The 17,412-nt window shown below is 35.6% G+C and overlaps 2 protein-coding genes across 2 annotated transcripts in view; one reads left to right on the plus strand and one right to left on the minus strand.

The window, feature by feature from the left end:
- The window catches only part of LOC136030120 (DNA polymerase eta-like), a 200,297-nt gene that overhangs the window by 164,200 nt on the left and 18,685 nt on the right, over positions 1-17,412 (plus strand). The gene's annotated exons all lie outside the window — the stretch shown is intronic.
- Positions 9,732-14,802, minus strand: LOC136030123 (uncharacterized). Its single transcript, XM_065708807.1, has 3 exons — positions 14,644-14,802; positions 12,351-12,470; positions 9,732-10,200 (listed from the first exon to the last, which is right to left on the minus strand). Exons 1-3 carry the CDS (start codon positions 14,647-14,649, stop codon positions 9,793-9,795), a joined length of 534 nt encoding a protein of 177 aa, XP_065564879.1. The 5' UTR covers positions 14,650-14,802; the 3' UTR covers positions 9,732-9,792.

Consider the following 17,412-nt stretch of genomic DNA (forward strand, 5'->3'; position numbering starts at 1 on the left):
TATAATGAAATTGGGAATGGCTCAATAGTTTTATTTAGAAAATTTAGGTTTAAATGTAACGAAATTTCAAAAGGAATTTGTTTTAAAAGGTGGGTTGGGAAGGGGGTAGTCGAAAATATAATACAGATTTGAGGGCGTGTAAAGGTGCACAACGCTTTTGTTTTGATACATGGTTAGAGTGCTCCAAGTACGCGGTCCTTGTTGCAGGACATAAACCCCGAAGAGATGATGCTAGTAAAACACATTTGGATGATTTATTAGTTAATAGTAGTGGGGAGGGGGCGCTGTATACTAAAGTAGATATTAATTGTTTAAATGGGCAAATTCCTGTAACACTTAAGGGATAGATATTTTTCACAGGGCCAATGAGCATTTAAAGATGGGTGTTTCTGTGTTACAGTACGATACAGAGTATGAAGAGGGGGAACTTAAAGATAAAAAGGGGGTAATATATTCAGTAAGGGCACCGTCCGTTGAATCGGTGAAATACTGGGTATGGCTTCTCTACGAGCCTGCCAGTGAACCTGATGCAATTGGACATTTCTTTCCTATTTCTAGTATTAGTCGGGCTTTAAGTGAGGATAAAGGAACAAATGGGGTGCTTGCTACTATTTTCCAAAGTGTCTTTCAATATTACGCAACGAATCAAAGTTGAAACAGCATTTGAGGCACTCTAAGGGTCACGGGTCCCAATCTGTTGAGAAGTTATCGGGCAACAATGCCATCTTGTGGCTTAAGAATTTCCAGAATTCGCTCCTTCAGAGTGAGAAGGTGGTATGAAATATCGATGCCAAACTCATTGATGTGTTCGATCCATCAAACTCGAATTGTGTTAAAGAACATGAAGCCGTTGCAGTCTCTTATGGGCATGCTCAAAGAGCCTCGAGTAATACCATGCAATTGGTAGAGGTATTGGAGACATTGGGTGGGGAAGATTGTGTAGGTATAGCTATGGTTGCACTTATTAATACAGCTAATAAGTCAATTTCACGGTTACACAACGTAAATTGTCTAATGATTCAATCACTGGAGGATAATCTCATCAAATTAATTTGAAACCTATCACAAAATTACCCTTGATGGGAGTGTTCTATTAGACTTGGCACCATGAATACAAATGAAATACTCAATATACTCAATTTAGATCCCTACATGCCCAAATACAAATCTTATTGTATATTGTCGGATTTCCTCGACCATATTCAAAGCGTTAACAATACCCTTATCATTGTTAATAGTAGCCCATCAACTGTAATGATGGGGCATCGGATCTGCATCTTTCAAACAGCGAAAAATATTGAATTTTTTCATCCTCTTCACCTACAATACGCATTCTATGCACCTCACATTCAAACCTTTTTTGAGCGAAGTGGAAAATCTATAGTTCAAAATTGGAAGCTAGTGCAAGATTTATCAGCCAAAAGTAGTGGTTTTTATGCACTCCTATAGTTTATTTTTCGATGTCGCAGATATATTTAGAGTGAATTTCTTAGCATCTCTGGTGATAATCCTCGATCGAATGACTTTCTAGTAGAAAATACTCTTTCGCACCTGTATAATATAAATTTCAGTGCCCTAAGAGAGGAATGCTTTAAAATTGTTTGTGAATTCGTTTTTTAATAAAACTTGAATGTACAAAACTCTGTATCCTTTAGGTTTCTTCTTCCACGTATAGGTAATCATCCTTTATGATAAGTGGTGGCAGCTCGTCAGGATTCAACTTGTGTTCATCTTGAGATCCAAGTCAGGGTCACATTTTCTACAATATAATGTAACTTCATTTATTACATCTCTTTGTAAAGTTAATAATACTATTCTTATTCATATTACAAAATTCACTTGTTTCAATTTGCTTATTTAAAGCAATGTCACATACAAAATGCTCACATGAAGAATCGCTTTCTATAACATCCAATTAACTTCAGTAGGTTTATAATCATAGTAGCCGGTATCATCACAGTGATGTCGCGAAAACCAGACTCTCTTAATATTCGAGCAATTGAAGCGTAGACCAGATTCTTCCTCCCAAAGCAATTTAAAACCACGACGATACGATTGGAGCACAGGAAACCTCTAGTATGAGAGTTACAAATCTCTACAAGATAGGAATTAGTCTTTAATTTGCACAGCATACCCTCTATGCATTTTACTTGGATTGCATAATCTACATTTTTCAGTATAGTCTTCAATCAAAGTACAATTCTCACATGATAACCAGCTGCTCAATGTATCTAAATATAATGAACATGTCTCACTTCCAAAAAGAAACTGATTCATGATCAATTAATGAATGTCTTCTAGGTGGAGGAGTCATTGAATGACGTCACAAAACCTGTAAAGAGAAGATTTTTCGATTTATTTGTTGTTCCCTTGTAAAATGGTCGTCTAGGTAGAGGTTAAAAGCAAAACCACACTCTAATTTTGTTTTATTTCAGTTATTATGTCTATAAATTGAGTAAATGCATCTGAACTAGGACAGAAAAGTTTCAAGCAGTAGTCCAAACACAGAGCCTCATTTTGCATTATATCGTTAAACATTCTTTGAGAAAATATTTTCCTTTGAAGAGATAACTCTAGAAAATCATCATCTAGAATCAGACGTTTTTCTTAAGTCACTAGATTCCGTATGATTGTTTGGTTTTCAAATCCAATCATTTTTAATCCTGACTCTCTAACTACCAATTATAGACTATTCTTTCTCACTAGTAAAAATCATACTCCTTTTTTATAGACTGATTCAGATCATTGTCTTCAATATATTTCACTATTATATTTAATTCTTCTTGTAATCTTTGTATATTCATTATATTCGCTTTTGCTGTAATGCATGACTGTTCTTCTGACTTGAATTTGCTTAATGATATAAAATTTCTTGCAAACATCTCCTCCCATTCTATGGTTAGCCGGCAACCCCTGAAATTTCTACTGCAGCATTGGTTACTCAGGGCTCCCATGAAAAGGAGGGATAGGGATATGTTTAAAAGCAGGGATATGTGTGTCTAGGAATAGATTGGGCCGCCACTACTGCTGGCGCTAGTAACTATCTTTTAGTCATTAAGGCCAATATATTTGCTTTTTTGCAATAGTTACTCCTGATTAAAATTGTTGAGCCTCCATAACGCTATATATTTCTTTACCTTAAGTGAAGTAGTACTAAGTGATGCCTTGGTTGTCTTTTACTCATTGTTGTCAGGGATTTATTTCTGTATTTTAGTATTTTCTTTGTTATCTAAGGAAACTTTGAGTTCTAGTCTAGGAAATTTGTATACATGCCATATTTTATGTTTTTCTGTGCAAGGCACGAAAAATGGTATATTAAACATTTGCATCTAGTTTAAACATTTTTTTCTATTTTTTTTTCTCAAGATTTGTGATCTTTGTGAGACTTACGATTTTGCGATCAGCCAACACTTGTAACTAGCACCAACAAAGAAAATAAAACTTTTATCATTAGATTTATTAGTTTCAGAGGTATCCATTTGCTGTGCCCGCATTAGGATATTAGTTAGCCTTTTTTTAAAATGATTTAAACTTGCTTAAAAAATATGAAAATTATCGTATTCTTTCGCGTTTCCAACGTGTTTCCCAATCAAAAAAATAATAAAAAAAATGTAAAGTAAATTTCAAAACTGGGTCTCGGTAGATATAAAAAGTTAAATCTAGAGTAGGCTATTGGATGATAACAAAATTGTCGTCTTACGTTGAAACACTAAAACCAAGAAAAAAAAATGTTTTTCTGATAGAAGTAAAGAGCAAAGTTGAAACTGAAAGCAAACAAAAACGATTGTTTCACAGTCTATACAAGATTTATTTACAAAACTTGCTCAAATAAACTGAGTCATAAAAATTGCCGATTTTTTTTATAATTATATAAAACTGTGCTACTGAAAACACAAAATAATATACGTACGGTTTTAGCATAGTAGAAACACAAAGCGCCTTTGAATTTTATTTTTTTTAAATTTAGAAAAAAATTCGAAGTAGTATTTTTCTAAAGAAAAGAGAAGGTGATATTAAGTTTAAAATCAGAAGAAATAGAAACCTGCAATAACTCAAACTCAAAACAACCAGAAATTGCAAATGATATCCAAAAAGAATATAAATTAGATTGACAGTCATGGTAAAAAACATAGAACAGCTACTAATATTAATGGATAAATAAATCTCAATAAATAATATGAATAAATAATAATAAATCTAGGATCTTTGGTTCAATGCGATCACTTCTGGTGAAAAAAAACAGGCATCCGTGATCTTTTTTCAGGTAATAATAAGTACAAACTTCAAAATTTTTATAGATAGAAATTCGAAACCTCTACAGCAAGGTTCTCTCATATGCTGAATCTGGTGGTGTGATTTTTAGTAAGTTCACTGATTTGATGGATCGCTTATGATTGCTAACGTCAAAAGCTGTTTGAAAAACCCTAACTGTTCCACACTAGGAGAAACTGTCCACACTGAAATGCGATTTTCTTGGTTTTAAAATGAGAGGGAGGTGTAAACTTTCACTTATGAATATTCGATCATTTAAAATTGATCAGCTGTCTCAAAGCTTTCTTCACCTTTTTGGATAAAATTGTTGTTCTGTGGTATTAAATGGTAGAAGTCCACTTCATGGCGCCATTTACTTCCTTAGCTGCGGAGGTCACTAGGTAATCTTTTATCTTTCAAATGAGTCTCCCTCCACCGATACTCTGAATCATCAAAATAGAAGGTGATAGGGGAAGTCAAATAGAAAAAAAATGAAAGGTTTCAAGATTTATTTAGCCCTTCAGTTATGTAATCATTTTACCGCTATTGCCGAAATTGTGACTTAGAATAATTGTAGCATTAGAAGAGAAAATGGATATGAGAGATATCTACCTGAAGAGTCCGACTTCTCGTTATACCTCAAACCAGTAACCATGACGAAGTTAAAGGAAATGCTTGCTTCGTTTAGTAATTCTGCTGCCGGTATCGATCTTGTTCCACTGAATGCTGTCAAGTATATTTTTAGTTCGATTCAGTCTGATTTTATGTTTTTGATTAGCCTGTGCTTTCAGAAAAGAGTGTTTTCAGATTGTATGAAATGTGCAGGGCTACTCCTTTATTTAAAAGTGGTGATTGGACCAACCCTGGTAACTATGGATCAATGGCATTACTTTCAGTGTTTTCTAGGATTATTGAAAAAGTTTTCTGTACGACATAGTAAACTTTTTCGGAGGCTCAAAATTGTTTCCACGAAAACCATTTCGAATTTTGCAAAAATAAGTAAACGGAGCAGGCTCTTTTGTTTCTCACGACAACAATAAATGTTTCATTAGCTATTAATACGAAAGTTGCTTCTCTGTTCTTGGATATTGTTAAAGCATTTGATTGTGTTAACCACAGAACACTGCGTCGGAAGTTAGTCAATGCTGGTGTTCGTGACAAGGCTTTGGAATTCAAAGATTCATTCAATCTTTTCCCACTTGTATGATGCAGTGTGTGGCAATATCAGGGTCTGGGAAAGTGAAACATGCAGTTCAACATGGATCTTTCCTCGGCCCATTATTTTTCCTTCTATATATTAATGATTTTCATAATGCTCCTGATGGTCTGTCTATTGAACTGCCATGTCGCAAGTCCACTACGAGTGATCGTACTAATAAGCTAATTAGAAAGAGAGAGAGAGAGAGAGAGAGAGAGAGAGAGAGAGAGAGAGAGAGAGAGAGAGAGAGAGAGAGAGAGAGAGAGAGAGAGAGAGAGAATTCTATTAAAACAACAAAAACTGAAAACAACAAAGAAAAAAAAACATAACAGATACTACAGATTTTAATTCACAACTCTGTCCCCAGAGACCTCGGTGAGTTCTGTTTTAGGGTTAATTCTCATTTTAATTTTACTTTTAAATGTTAAGTATGTATAGCTTTACTAACGAAAATTAGTAATCGAAACTAGTAATAATTTCTAAACGATGCTAGCACTTCCTTTAACTCCGTCATGGTTACTGGTTTGAGGTATAACGAGAAGTCAGCCTCTTCAGGTAGACATCTCTCAAATTCATTTTCCATTCTAACGGTACAATTATTCTCAGTCACTTTTTCAGCAATATCCGTAAAATGATTATATAACTTAGTTAGGCTAATTGAATCTGACAGCCTTTCATTTTCTGATTTGCGATCTCCTTAATCGCCCTCCATGTTGATGATTCTGATGATCCATGATGGCTGCTTCCTCATCAACGCCCGCTCTTTACGCTAAATTTTTTACTGTTTTAAAAAGCAGAGTTGAGAGAAAGAGTCAAACTTTAGCTTAAAGAGCGGGGCGTTGATGAGGAAGCATCCCCTTTCATATACGAAGTAATTTCTGTTCGTTTTAAGTTTTAATGTCGCTCCTTACTTTCAGCTAAAAAAACTTGTTTTTTTTATTTAATTTATGAACGTTTTTGAATCAATGCATTCTTTGATTTTGGCTCTCCGCAGAGGAATAATTAAAACGAAATTTGTAAGTTTTTTTGGCTAAATGGCTTTCTCATAGTTTGTTTTTTTCTCTGTTTGTTTTTTTCATAGTTTTTTTTCATAGTTTTTTTTCTAACTTAAAATGGCAACTAGAACTTTTAAGTTTTTACGAATGTTTTTATTGCTAAAAGATAAACGTAACTTATAAATTAGCTTACGTAACGAACTTGTGTAATCTCATGTTTTAGTACCTCGCTCTTTACACTAAAGCTTAAATTTTGTCCCAATTCATTAAGAATGACCACTGAATCACAAAAGCCGTAAAATAAATAGTTGAAATCACTAAAAATACTTTAGTGTAAAGAGCGAGGTATTAGGAGGAGGTAAGCCCCTCATATGCGTAATAATTTATGTTCGTTTTAAGTTTTATTGCTGCTCCTTACTTCCAGTTGAAAAAACTTTTCATATTTATTTTTTCATTGTTTTTTTTAAATAAGGCTAAAAAATCTTGCGCTCCCTTCATGGAAATTTTGTTCCCCCATGACAAATTCCTCGATGGGAAGTTCCCCCAACACATCCCCCTCCTGTCAACCTCTCCGCCCAACCAAAAAATCCCCCTGAAAACGTCTGTACACTTCCCAATAACCATTACTATATGAAAGCACTGGTCAAAGTTTGTAACTTGTAGCCCCTCCCACGGGGACTGTGGGGAAGTAAGTCGTCCCCAAAGACATAGTTATAAGGTTTTTCGACTACGCTGAATAAAATGCCTATCTCAGAATTTTGATCCGGGGACTTTGGGAAAATAATTAGCGTGGGAGGGGGCCTAGGTGCCCTCCAATTTTTTGGTCACTTAAAAAGGGCACTAGAACTTTTCATTTCCGTTAGAATGAGCACTCTCGCAACATTCTAGGGCCACTGGGTCGATACGATCACCCCTGGAAAAAAAAACAACAAACAAATAAACACGCATCCGTGATCTGCCTTCTGGCAAAAAATACAAAATTCCACATTTTTGTAGATAGGAGCTTGAAATTTCTACAGTAGGGTTCTCTGACACGCTGAATCTGATGGTGTGATTTTCGTTAAGATTCTATGACTTTTATGGGGGTTTTCTCCCTATTTTCTAGAATAAGGCAAAGTTTCTCAGGCTCGTAACTTTTGATGGGTAAGACTAAACTTGATGAAACTTATATATTTAAAATTAGCATTAAAATCGATTCTTTTGATGTAGCTATTGGTATCAAAATTCAATTTTTTAGAGTTTTGGTTACTATTGAGCCGGGTCGCTCCTTACTACAGTTCGTTACCACGAACTGTTGGAAAATAATTCCTAGGCAGCTAACGAAGTAAATGGTGCCATGAAGTGGACTTCTACCATGTAATACCGTAGAACATCAGTTTTAGCCAAAACAGTGCGTAAAAGTCGAAGAGGGTAAACTTTGAGACAACTAATCGATTTTAAACGGTTGATTATCCTTAAGTTACAGTTTACTCCTCCTTCTAATTTTAAAAACCAAGAAAATCGCATTTCAGTGTGTTCAGTTTCTCCTTGTTCTAACAGTTAGGGTTTTTTAACCAGCTTTTGACGTTGCCCATCAAAAGCGATCCATAAAGTCAACCTATCTTAATAAAAACTATAACACCAGATTCAGCACATGAGAGAACCTTGCTGTAGAGGTTTCAAATTTCTATCTGTAAAAAAGTTGAAATTTGCACTTTTTTCAAAAAGTGCAAAGGCAGATCACGGATGCGTCTTTATTTGTTTGTTTGTTTTTTTCCAGGGGTGATCGTATCGACCAAGTTGTCCTAGAATGTTGCGAGATGGCTCATTCTCAATGCAAAACATGCATTGATTCAAAAACGTTCAGAAATTAAATAAAAAAACACGTTTTTTTAAATGAAAGTAAGGAGCGACATTAAAACTTAAAACGAACAGAAATTACTCCGTATATGAAAGGGGCTTTTCCTTCTCAACGCCCCGCTCTTTACGCTAAAGTTTTTTACTGTTTAAAATGTAGAGTTAAGAGAAAGAGTCAAACTTTAGCGTAAAGAGCGGGGCGTTGAGAAGGAAAAGCCCCTTTCATATACGGAGTAATTTCTGTTCGTTTTAAGTTTTAATGTCGCTCCTTACTTTCATTTAAAAAAATTTGTTTTTTTATTTAATACCAGAAAAAAGATCACGGATGTCTGTTTGTTTTTTTCCCGCCTGGAATGATCGCATTGAACCAACGATTCTAGAAGATCGGGAGAGGGCTTATTCTAACGAAAATCAAAGGTTTTAGTGCCCTTTTTAAGTGACCAAAAAGAGTGGAGGGCAACTGTCCCCCCTCTCAAGCTCCTTTTGTTCCCGAAGATATTTAATCAAAATTTTAAGACAGCCAGGGGGATGACATGAATCCCACAGCTCCTGCGGAAAGGGCTGGGGAGGGTAATTTCCAGGGGAAATTTTACAAAGGTGGAGGGGGGAAGTTTCTACGGCCGTCTTTGTCTATCGATATAAAAACAATCGGTGGAATTTGTGTCCCCCTCCTAAGGAAGCCCTAGCCTATAATTCTAAACTATGAATTCATTAAGTCCACGAATTTTCTCTATATCGCATTTTCTTAGTTACTTCAGTTTAACTGTGCCCCAGTCCCCTCCCCCGACTTTAATACCCGGATGTAACCCGAGACTAAGCACAAATTAGGAAATTACAGATAATAGTGTAAACGAACAAAATAAGCAACAAAATGCGTATAGCCGTCTGCTAGGTCCACGCCATCCATTCAATATAAATTTTGTGAATGGAGTGAAGTGAGAATTCTACGTTTTAAGTATTTTCTTCAGAGGGACACAAACTCCACGGTCGCTGATTCAGTTATAACACAGCATAGGTGTTACAAACCAATATTATAATTCCCACATTGGCACTTGGTCTCTTAAAATTTTCTGTTTTAAAAGGTATATTTGTAGGATGTTGTGGCTTTTATTGCTTTATTTTACTAGACAACAAAAATAATTGACCCCACGCAGCTACTAATTGTTCTGAAATTATGAAAATATTCTACATAAAACGAAGAAGGAGATTTCTATCCTAGGAAGAAATCTATGTTTTGCTCCCCTTGCCCCTCCTCCCGATACTTAACTCCAAGACAGGATTCGCTCTATGGTCATGAGACTTTTCGGTTGGCATACTAAAACCTGATTTACTGAGTGAAAGCATCTCGTGAATTGGATGGTATTTAAAGTTAAATGTCCACAAATAGAGGAACCCTTTTAGGCCAAATCAAAAAAGTTATACAGGTCAATGCACTACCAATTTAAAGTAGCTTTTCTCTGTAAAATAGTTTTATTCATATAAAAATAGTCAATCACAAATTTCACAGCATTTTTAATATGTTGGCTTGTAAGATGGCTGTTTATACTCTGGAGCGGGGTAGGCTGGTGCTTTGTATGCTGGTGCAGGGTAGGCTGGTGCTTTGTATGCTGGTGCAGGATAGGTTGGCGCTTTATATGCGGGGGCTTTGTATTCTGGAGCAGAGTAGGATGGTGCTTTGTATGCTGGTGCTTTGTATTCAGGATATTTGGCTTCACCAGTGTATTGAACATCAGCGTTGTATCCACTGTATGCATCAGCAGTATAGGTTACGGTCTGAACACGACCGTCTGGGAGGAGAACGCGGTAACTTCCCTTGGTGTATCCTTTGTCGTCGGTGACCTGTTCATGTGCGTAGTCATTGTAAGTGTAGTCATCCTTGACGGCCCAGGCAAATTGATATGGAGCGTAGTCGTATTTGTACTGCAATAAATGAAAGCATTCGTTAAAATGTTCGAATTTTTATGGCTCTGAATACACTGAGATTGCTCCCTAAGGATTTCCAACTGTGCGAAATAACTCTCAAGTTATTACTTTCTAATGTTTGCTTGCTCAGATTCAGATTTTACTGCTATGAATATGAATCGGTTATAAAAACCAAGGTCTATATATTTCAGGTTTTGAGCCAGTTGCACGAAGCACTCTGGGTTTCTATCAGGGCTGCGGATTGGAGGGAGGGCAATTGCCTTCCTCTATAGATTTTGAAAAATATTTTTTTTGTACCTTTACTTACGGAGAATATAAAAAATCCTTGTCCCCAACCACATTTTCGTTTATTGGCGCCCCTGAATTCCAATAGTTGTATATACTACCAACCTCTGTTTTCAGCCTAAAGAAACTCATGTAAAGAGTTTCAATTCCTATACCTTTTTGCCTCAATTGTGAAGGAGGTTTTTGTTTAAATTGATTCTGCTATTTCCAAGGGTTTCAAAATTTCAACTAAATTTAACAATAGGTTTGACGAGCCGGTACGTTTGCTAGCCGGACTAGGTCACTAAGGCTAGGAATAACTGAAGACGAAAAGGTGACGTTGGGTAACGAAAAGATTGATCAGGTGGGCAGCTTCACCTACCTTGGTAGTATTATTAGTAAAGACGGTGGGAGCAGTGAAGATGTTAAAAGTAGAATATCCAAGGCTCAGGGTGTTTTTTTCACAGTTAAAAAAAGTTTGGAAGAATAGGAAGATAAGTCTGCTAACCAAGATTAGAATATTGGAAACTACAGTGAAGACAGTGGTCAAAAATGGCTCTGAAGCATGGACGCTCCGAAAAGCCAATGAAAACCTACTAGATGTTTTCCAGGGAAATTGCCTACGGATTGTTCTGGGTACCCGGCTGACTGACTGTATTTGAAACAGTAGTTAGTACGAAAAATGAGGTTCAATCCCGCTTTTTAGGGCTATAATGAAAGAATGGTTGAGATGGCTAGGCCACGTTCTGCGGATGAAGGATGACAGATTTACGAAGATTGTCCTTTTTGGCCAACCGTCTGGGGCTAAACGGAAAGCAGTTTGCCCTCGTCTGGGGTGGGAGGATGTCATAATTAAAGATTCAAAGGAAATGGGAACTTCCTGGGAGGGTGTAAAGAGGGAGGCCTTGAATAGATTGGGTTGGAGGAGGAGCGTGCATAGTTGTGTTGGCCTCAGGCAGCTTGGTGCTGCGGTGAGTTATTATTATTATTAGTAGTAGTAGTAGTAGAAAACTTTAGCTTTAAAAGCTAGGTATTGAGAAGGGGGCAGTCCCCTCATATACGAAATAATTTTTGTTCGTTTTAAGTTTTAATGTTGCTCCTTGCTTTCAGTTTTAAAAACTTTTTCTTTTTTTTGGCAAAAAAATATCAGACGAAGCTCAAATCCTACGAGGATTTGGTCTATACTTTATATAAAGTACTTTAAAAACATATTCTTTCATATAAAAAGATGGCCATTTTCATCTCGTACACTTAGGAAAGTTTACTGATTCTTGTTTCGAACGCAATAGACGGATTTACACCCAAATCTCAAATGACATTACTTGGGGTCTTTAATAGAACTTTAATTTATAACTAAGTAAATATTCATTTTATTTCTCTAAACTTTATTTTTTCAGTAGCTTTTTAGGCTTAGCAACCCTACAATCATATCACTAGCATCCATCCGTTTGTTATCTGGAGAACACATTAAAATCATGCTAAGCGGCATTTTGATCCAGTCGCTACGATTTTTCAATTAAATGGTGGTAATAAATCTTCATTTCGAGTCTAAAACAGAAATTCTTCAGTAGTTTAAGGGCTTAGCTATTTATTATTACACCACTATCTTGATTTTAACATGGGTATCATAGAATTCTTCTTTTCTTTTTCTCCTAGAGACATTGAGGAGGGGATCGATTTATTCAGATGCTACATCAATGATTGTCACTGGTAGTGATCGGAAATCGCTAACAATATAAGCTGTACCATAAGGGGTGAGGTAGATGACTTCATCAAACTATTTGTTACCGAAACTTTAGCTTCTTGAGACTTTTTTTTAAGTTTAGGAAGACAGCACGGATCATGGAAATCGACTCTGTAGTATAACTTAATAAAAAAATTACCTCTGCAGCTTTGTAGGCGGGCTTGTATTCAGCAGGCTTGTACTCTGGCTTGTATTCTGGTTTCGCGTATTGCTGAGGTGCAGCAAATGTTGCAGCAATCAAAGCACAAACAATAAATGCCTGAAATAAAGAGTTATCCATTAAATAGCTGAAGTAACTATTAGCATATTGCAGGGGACTTTAGTTATTTCATTTTTCCGTAGGAGGCATCTAAAGTCAACTGTTGATACTATAGGGTGATTTCTCACCCTAGGACACTTCTGGGTAACCAATTCTATCCTGTCGGAACGACATTGGTGGTGGGACGAAGACTGTGTGTGAGGTTTCACGGTAATTGAACTTGTTCGGAAAAAGCCTACAGTTGTTTCTGTAAGCAGTAGTGTGTATGTATGCTTGTCCTCAGATTTCCAACTGACCATGAAGACTACAGAATCTTGTTTAAAAAAAAAAAATCAAAGAAATATAACCGGTGTGAAAGATGACCAATTAGCCTCCGAACGGATATTTTCACTTTGAAAATACTGTTCTTATTTTACTTAGCTTGACTCCTATCCCTTTCTTTACCAATATTCCTTTATACTATATTAAGGAGCTAAAGGACTTCAGGCTCGGAGGGGGAGGGTCGTAGCTCTCCCATCCTTAGAAAATTTAGGTTAGACATGCATGTCCTCGCTGTTTTCCTCTTTTTCCATGAGGTTGGATGTTTTATGGGTCAATGTGGAAGTCGTAAAGATAGAACGAAAAGGGTTAAGACACAAGAAACTGAAGTACTTAAGCTTGAGAGTACAAAACTTGAGATTTGAACAAAATATTTAAGGTTATGCACACTTGTTAAGTTTTAAATCATTTTAGTTGAAAGTGAACTTGTTGTTACTATATTAAGTAGGATTTGCTTACGTTTTAAGGGGTGCTATCAATCTAGCTCCATGTCTTTGGTTCTTAATTGACGAATAAATACCGTAGATCCTTTCAGTTTATTAAACATAAAACCAAGTTTTTTTTAACTTAAAGTAAGGAGCAACATTAAAACTTAATACGAAAAGGAGTTATTACGTATATGAGGGGGTGGCCTCTTTCTTAGTACCTCACTCTTTACGCTATTTTTTCAGTTTTTGTTCCAATTACTTAAGAATGACTCCTGATACACAAGGACCGTTTAATTAGAATAATAAGCTTTTTACAAGTTCAAAAACGCTTTGGCGTAAAGAGCGAGGTACTGAGGAGGGGGCAACCCCCTCTTATACATAATAATTTTTGTTCGTTTTAAGTTTTAATGTTGTTCCGTACTTTTAGTTTGAAAAACTTGTTTTTTTTTTTAATTTAATTTCTGATAGTTTTTTAATTAATGCTGGGAAAACCAGCTCCCATGGAAAATTTACTTTCCCCACGAAAACTCCTCAATGGAAAGACCCTCCCACGTAAGCATCCTCACCAGAAAATACCCCCCCCCAAAAAAAGTATATCCTTATACTTCCCAGTAGCAAATACTATATGTAAGCAATGGGCAAAGCTGATAAAATGAAACCCTTCCCTGGGGGCTGTGGGGGGGGGGTCAAGTCATCCCTAAAGACATAGTAGTTAGATCTTTCGAGCATGCTGAAAAGACTGGCTATCTCAAAATTTTGATCAGATAATTTTGGGTAAAAAGGAAGCTAGGAGGGGATTTAGCGGCCCTTCGATAGTTTTGGTCACATAAAAAAAGAAACTAGAACTTTTGATTTCCTATCAAATGAGTCCTCTCTCGATTTTCTAGGATCAATGGTTCGATACGATCACCCCTGGTAAAACAAACAAATAAATACGCATCCGTGATCTTGCTTCTAGCAAAAGATTCAAAATTCCACATTTTTGTAGATAGGAGCTTGAAACCTTCATAGTCAGTTCTTCTGGTATGCTGAATCTGATGGTGTGATTTTCATTTAGATCACTTGATTTTTCAAGGGTGTTTCCCCCCTTTTTCAAAAATTAGGTAAATTTTCTCAGGCTTGTAACTTTTGATTGAGTAACATTAAATTTAGAGAATGTTATGTATATATTGAATAAGCATCAAAATATTAATATCCAGACTCTGTTTCTTACTGTTCCAGATTCTGTTGAGCCGTATCGCTACTTACTTTCAGTTCGTTATCACGAACTGTTTGATTAAACGAATAAATTGATTTTTTTTTAAATGTAATTTCCATACTAACATAGTTCAGAGGTGCAAGAATTTTAGTAGAGCGTATAAAAAAGTTGTAACTGTTTTTGTGTTTTAGAAGACCTAACGTTTCGGGAAAAAAAGGGTGATACTTACTTTCATAATGTTTAGTTGTTTTAACAATCTATTCACTTCAGAATAAGAAATAGAACTACTCCACTTGACACAATTTCAGCGTTTTATATTGATGTTATGAACGTACAAGAAAAAAAAAACAGAAATGACCACGCCTTGTAAATATGTATTAGTTAGTGAATATTTCAATTTTGCCGCCTTACTTTTGAATCCAGGAAGGTCTTTAACCGAAACCGGCATTTTGAGTGCTAGACCTTGACATTTAGTTATTTTGCCGAACTTTGACTCGGTTGCAAGTTTTCAAAGGGGTTTTGAAAGCTACTAAATTGATCGTTTTTTTTTGTTTTTTTACTTGGCCATTTGTCCGTTGTGATTTGATTGGGCTACGCAGGTGATTTGGTCAAGTTCATTATCAAGCTTAAGTGCCAAAAATATAAATAATATTCAAGAGGGAAAATAAAACTAAACACAGCGCCCTTATCTGAAAATAAAGAGGGACTCCATATCTTGCTATCCAACCGAGGATCCCGTCCCCTAGGAAAAATAAGTAATTTTAAATTTTGTCAAATCGTGGAAAATTATTTCAAATCGTAGTATTCTGTCATTTACGCAGTTTGACCTTTGGGTCTGTACTCCCCTCTAGTACTACAGCTATATTAAGATAATTTCTTAACCCACATTGGCCTGCCATAATACAAAAAAAGAAAACGATCAAAAATGGGATTTTAAAGGCCAAATGAAAATACTGAAGAAAACACAAAAAGCGAATATTTCGAGAGAACAACCGCCTCTCTTCTTCAGCTCGAACAAAATAATAAGATCAAGGAAAAACAAAAACCAAAAAACAAGTGCGGCTAGTACAACAAAACCAATGAAAAAAACGCCTAAAAAATTTAATAAAATTCAATAAAAGACCAAAAATTAAAAGAATTACAATCAAATACTTTAAAAAAAAATAATGGGAGTTATTCGCCAATATCTGCGATTTGTATAAAACAAAATTGAACTGCCAATGATGGATACTAACGAACAACTTTATTGTTTGTTAGGTATTTGACTTTAATTTTTGGTATTTTATTGAATTTTATTTAATTTTTAGGCGTTTTTTTTTTTACATTGGTGTTGTTGTACTTTCCGCACTTGTTTTTTGTTTTTTCCTTGATCTTATTATATTGTTCGCGCTGAAGAAGAGAGTCGGTTGTTCTCTCGAAATATTCGCTTTCTGTGCTTTCTTCTGCATTTTCATTTGGCCTTTAAAAACCCCATTTTGATCGTTTGCTTTCTTTGTGTTACTGCTATATTATGTCACAACTTTAGTATGTCCAAGACTGACAAACTGTCTATCGACCGCTCGATACTTAACTAAGCCCCGTCCTCTTTATTGCACTTTTTTTAGCCATTTTTTATGAAAATTTCCAAAGGTTTATGTCAGGTTCATCCGAAGACACATTCATTTGGCACCTTTCCAGTGGCGCTAATCCATACACATATCGGAGGGGGAGGGAGGTATTATGCTTTTTCAAAATCTATACAGTACATTTTTTCAATGAGAATACCAAAAGAAAGCATTTTTCAACGAAAATTCCCTTCTGCAAAGTTTCCAAACTTTGAAATGCGTAGTTTTTTTGAATAAACCATCTTTTAGACACCTCCAGTTAAGTTTATCTTTTTAATAACACATGTCAGTTTAATCAGACCTACCATTACCAACACCCACCCCCCACACCCCGAAAAGATTTTGAGATGGTTTGTGTATCCATGACAATATTATTTTGTATTATAGATGAAAATTTATAACATAGAATTTATATTTTTTGTGTTTATAATATCAGGACAGAACCTTTCCTTTTCGAATATCCTGTTGCAAAAGGATTGCCAAGAACTTGACACAACAACGGAGTCGCCAGATTTTGAATTTTCTTACTGCTGTGAAAAGCTTACGAATTTCTTTGTTTCTGCTATGTATTAAATGCAAAAGGACACAATGTTGCTTGCTCTCTGCTCTAGAGTACCATGTTGGGCCATCATCTCAATTTTGGTAGTTTCGAAGGTAAATTAGGAACTACCAAGCAAAACTAGGTGATTTTCCAACTAAATAAATTTTTCCTATTCGACGTTTTCGATTGATTAGATTGGTTTTAATGGAATATCCCCTCCCTTCTTGCTTAAATGATTTGTTGTTGATTTTGTCGGTACACAAGAAAATTCGTCAACAAGGTTCATATGGTTTTATTCGGGTTGGGTGCAAATTATATCTTTATGCTTCGATTCACGATATAAAGCTTCTATAGCTGGTAAAATCACAGGTTGTGAGAATTTAATCTATATTTTGACATAAAAACTGGATGCTCAATGATGTTCCTTATGTTGTGTAATAAAAAAAAATCACACACTAAAGCCAATGCACTGATCAAGTTACCTGAGGGCGGTAGAAAGGTGATGGCTTTTCATTGATCTGGCTTATTTTTAACCATTATTAGGCCTACTGAAAAAAAAACATCATACCGGATATCACTTTGAATGGAAAAGCAATTAGCATGATATTGCGCTTAAAATATTTGAATAGCCTTGTTACTCTTCTTTTACCCGACTCCTGAACGGAAATTGACGTTTTTTTTAATATTTTTTTTCCTAAAAGCAGTAAATATTTTTCTAATTTGGGATTCTTTACGCAAGACTGGAGTGACCACAAATGATTTTTGGGTGACAGATAGATTTTAAACATTTATTTTTGTCAAAACAATTCTATTTATTTGGTTTTATTATAATTCAACCCCTTGCAAGCCAACC

This window comes from Artemia franciscana, chromosome 8 (genome assembly GCF_032884065.1).
Source record: "Artemia franciscana chromosome 8, ASM3288406v1, whole genome shotgun sequence".
Taxonomy (NCBI): Eukaryota; Metazoa; Arthropoda; class Branchiopoda; order Anostraca; family Artemiidae; genus Artemia; species Artemia franciscana.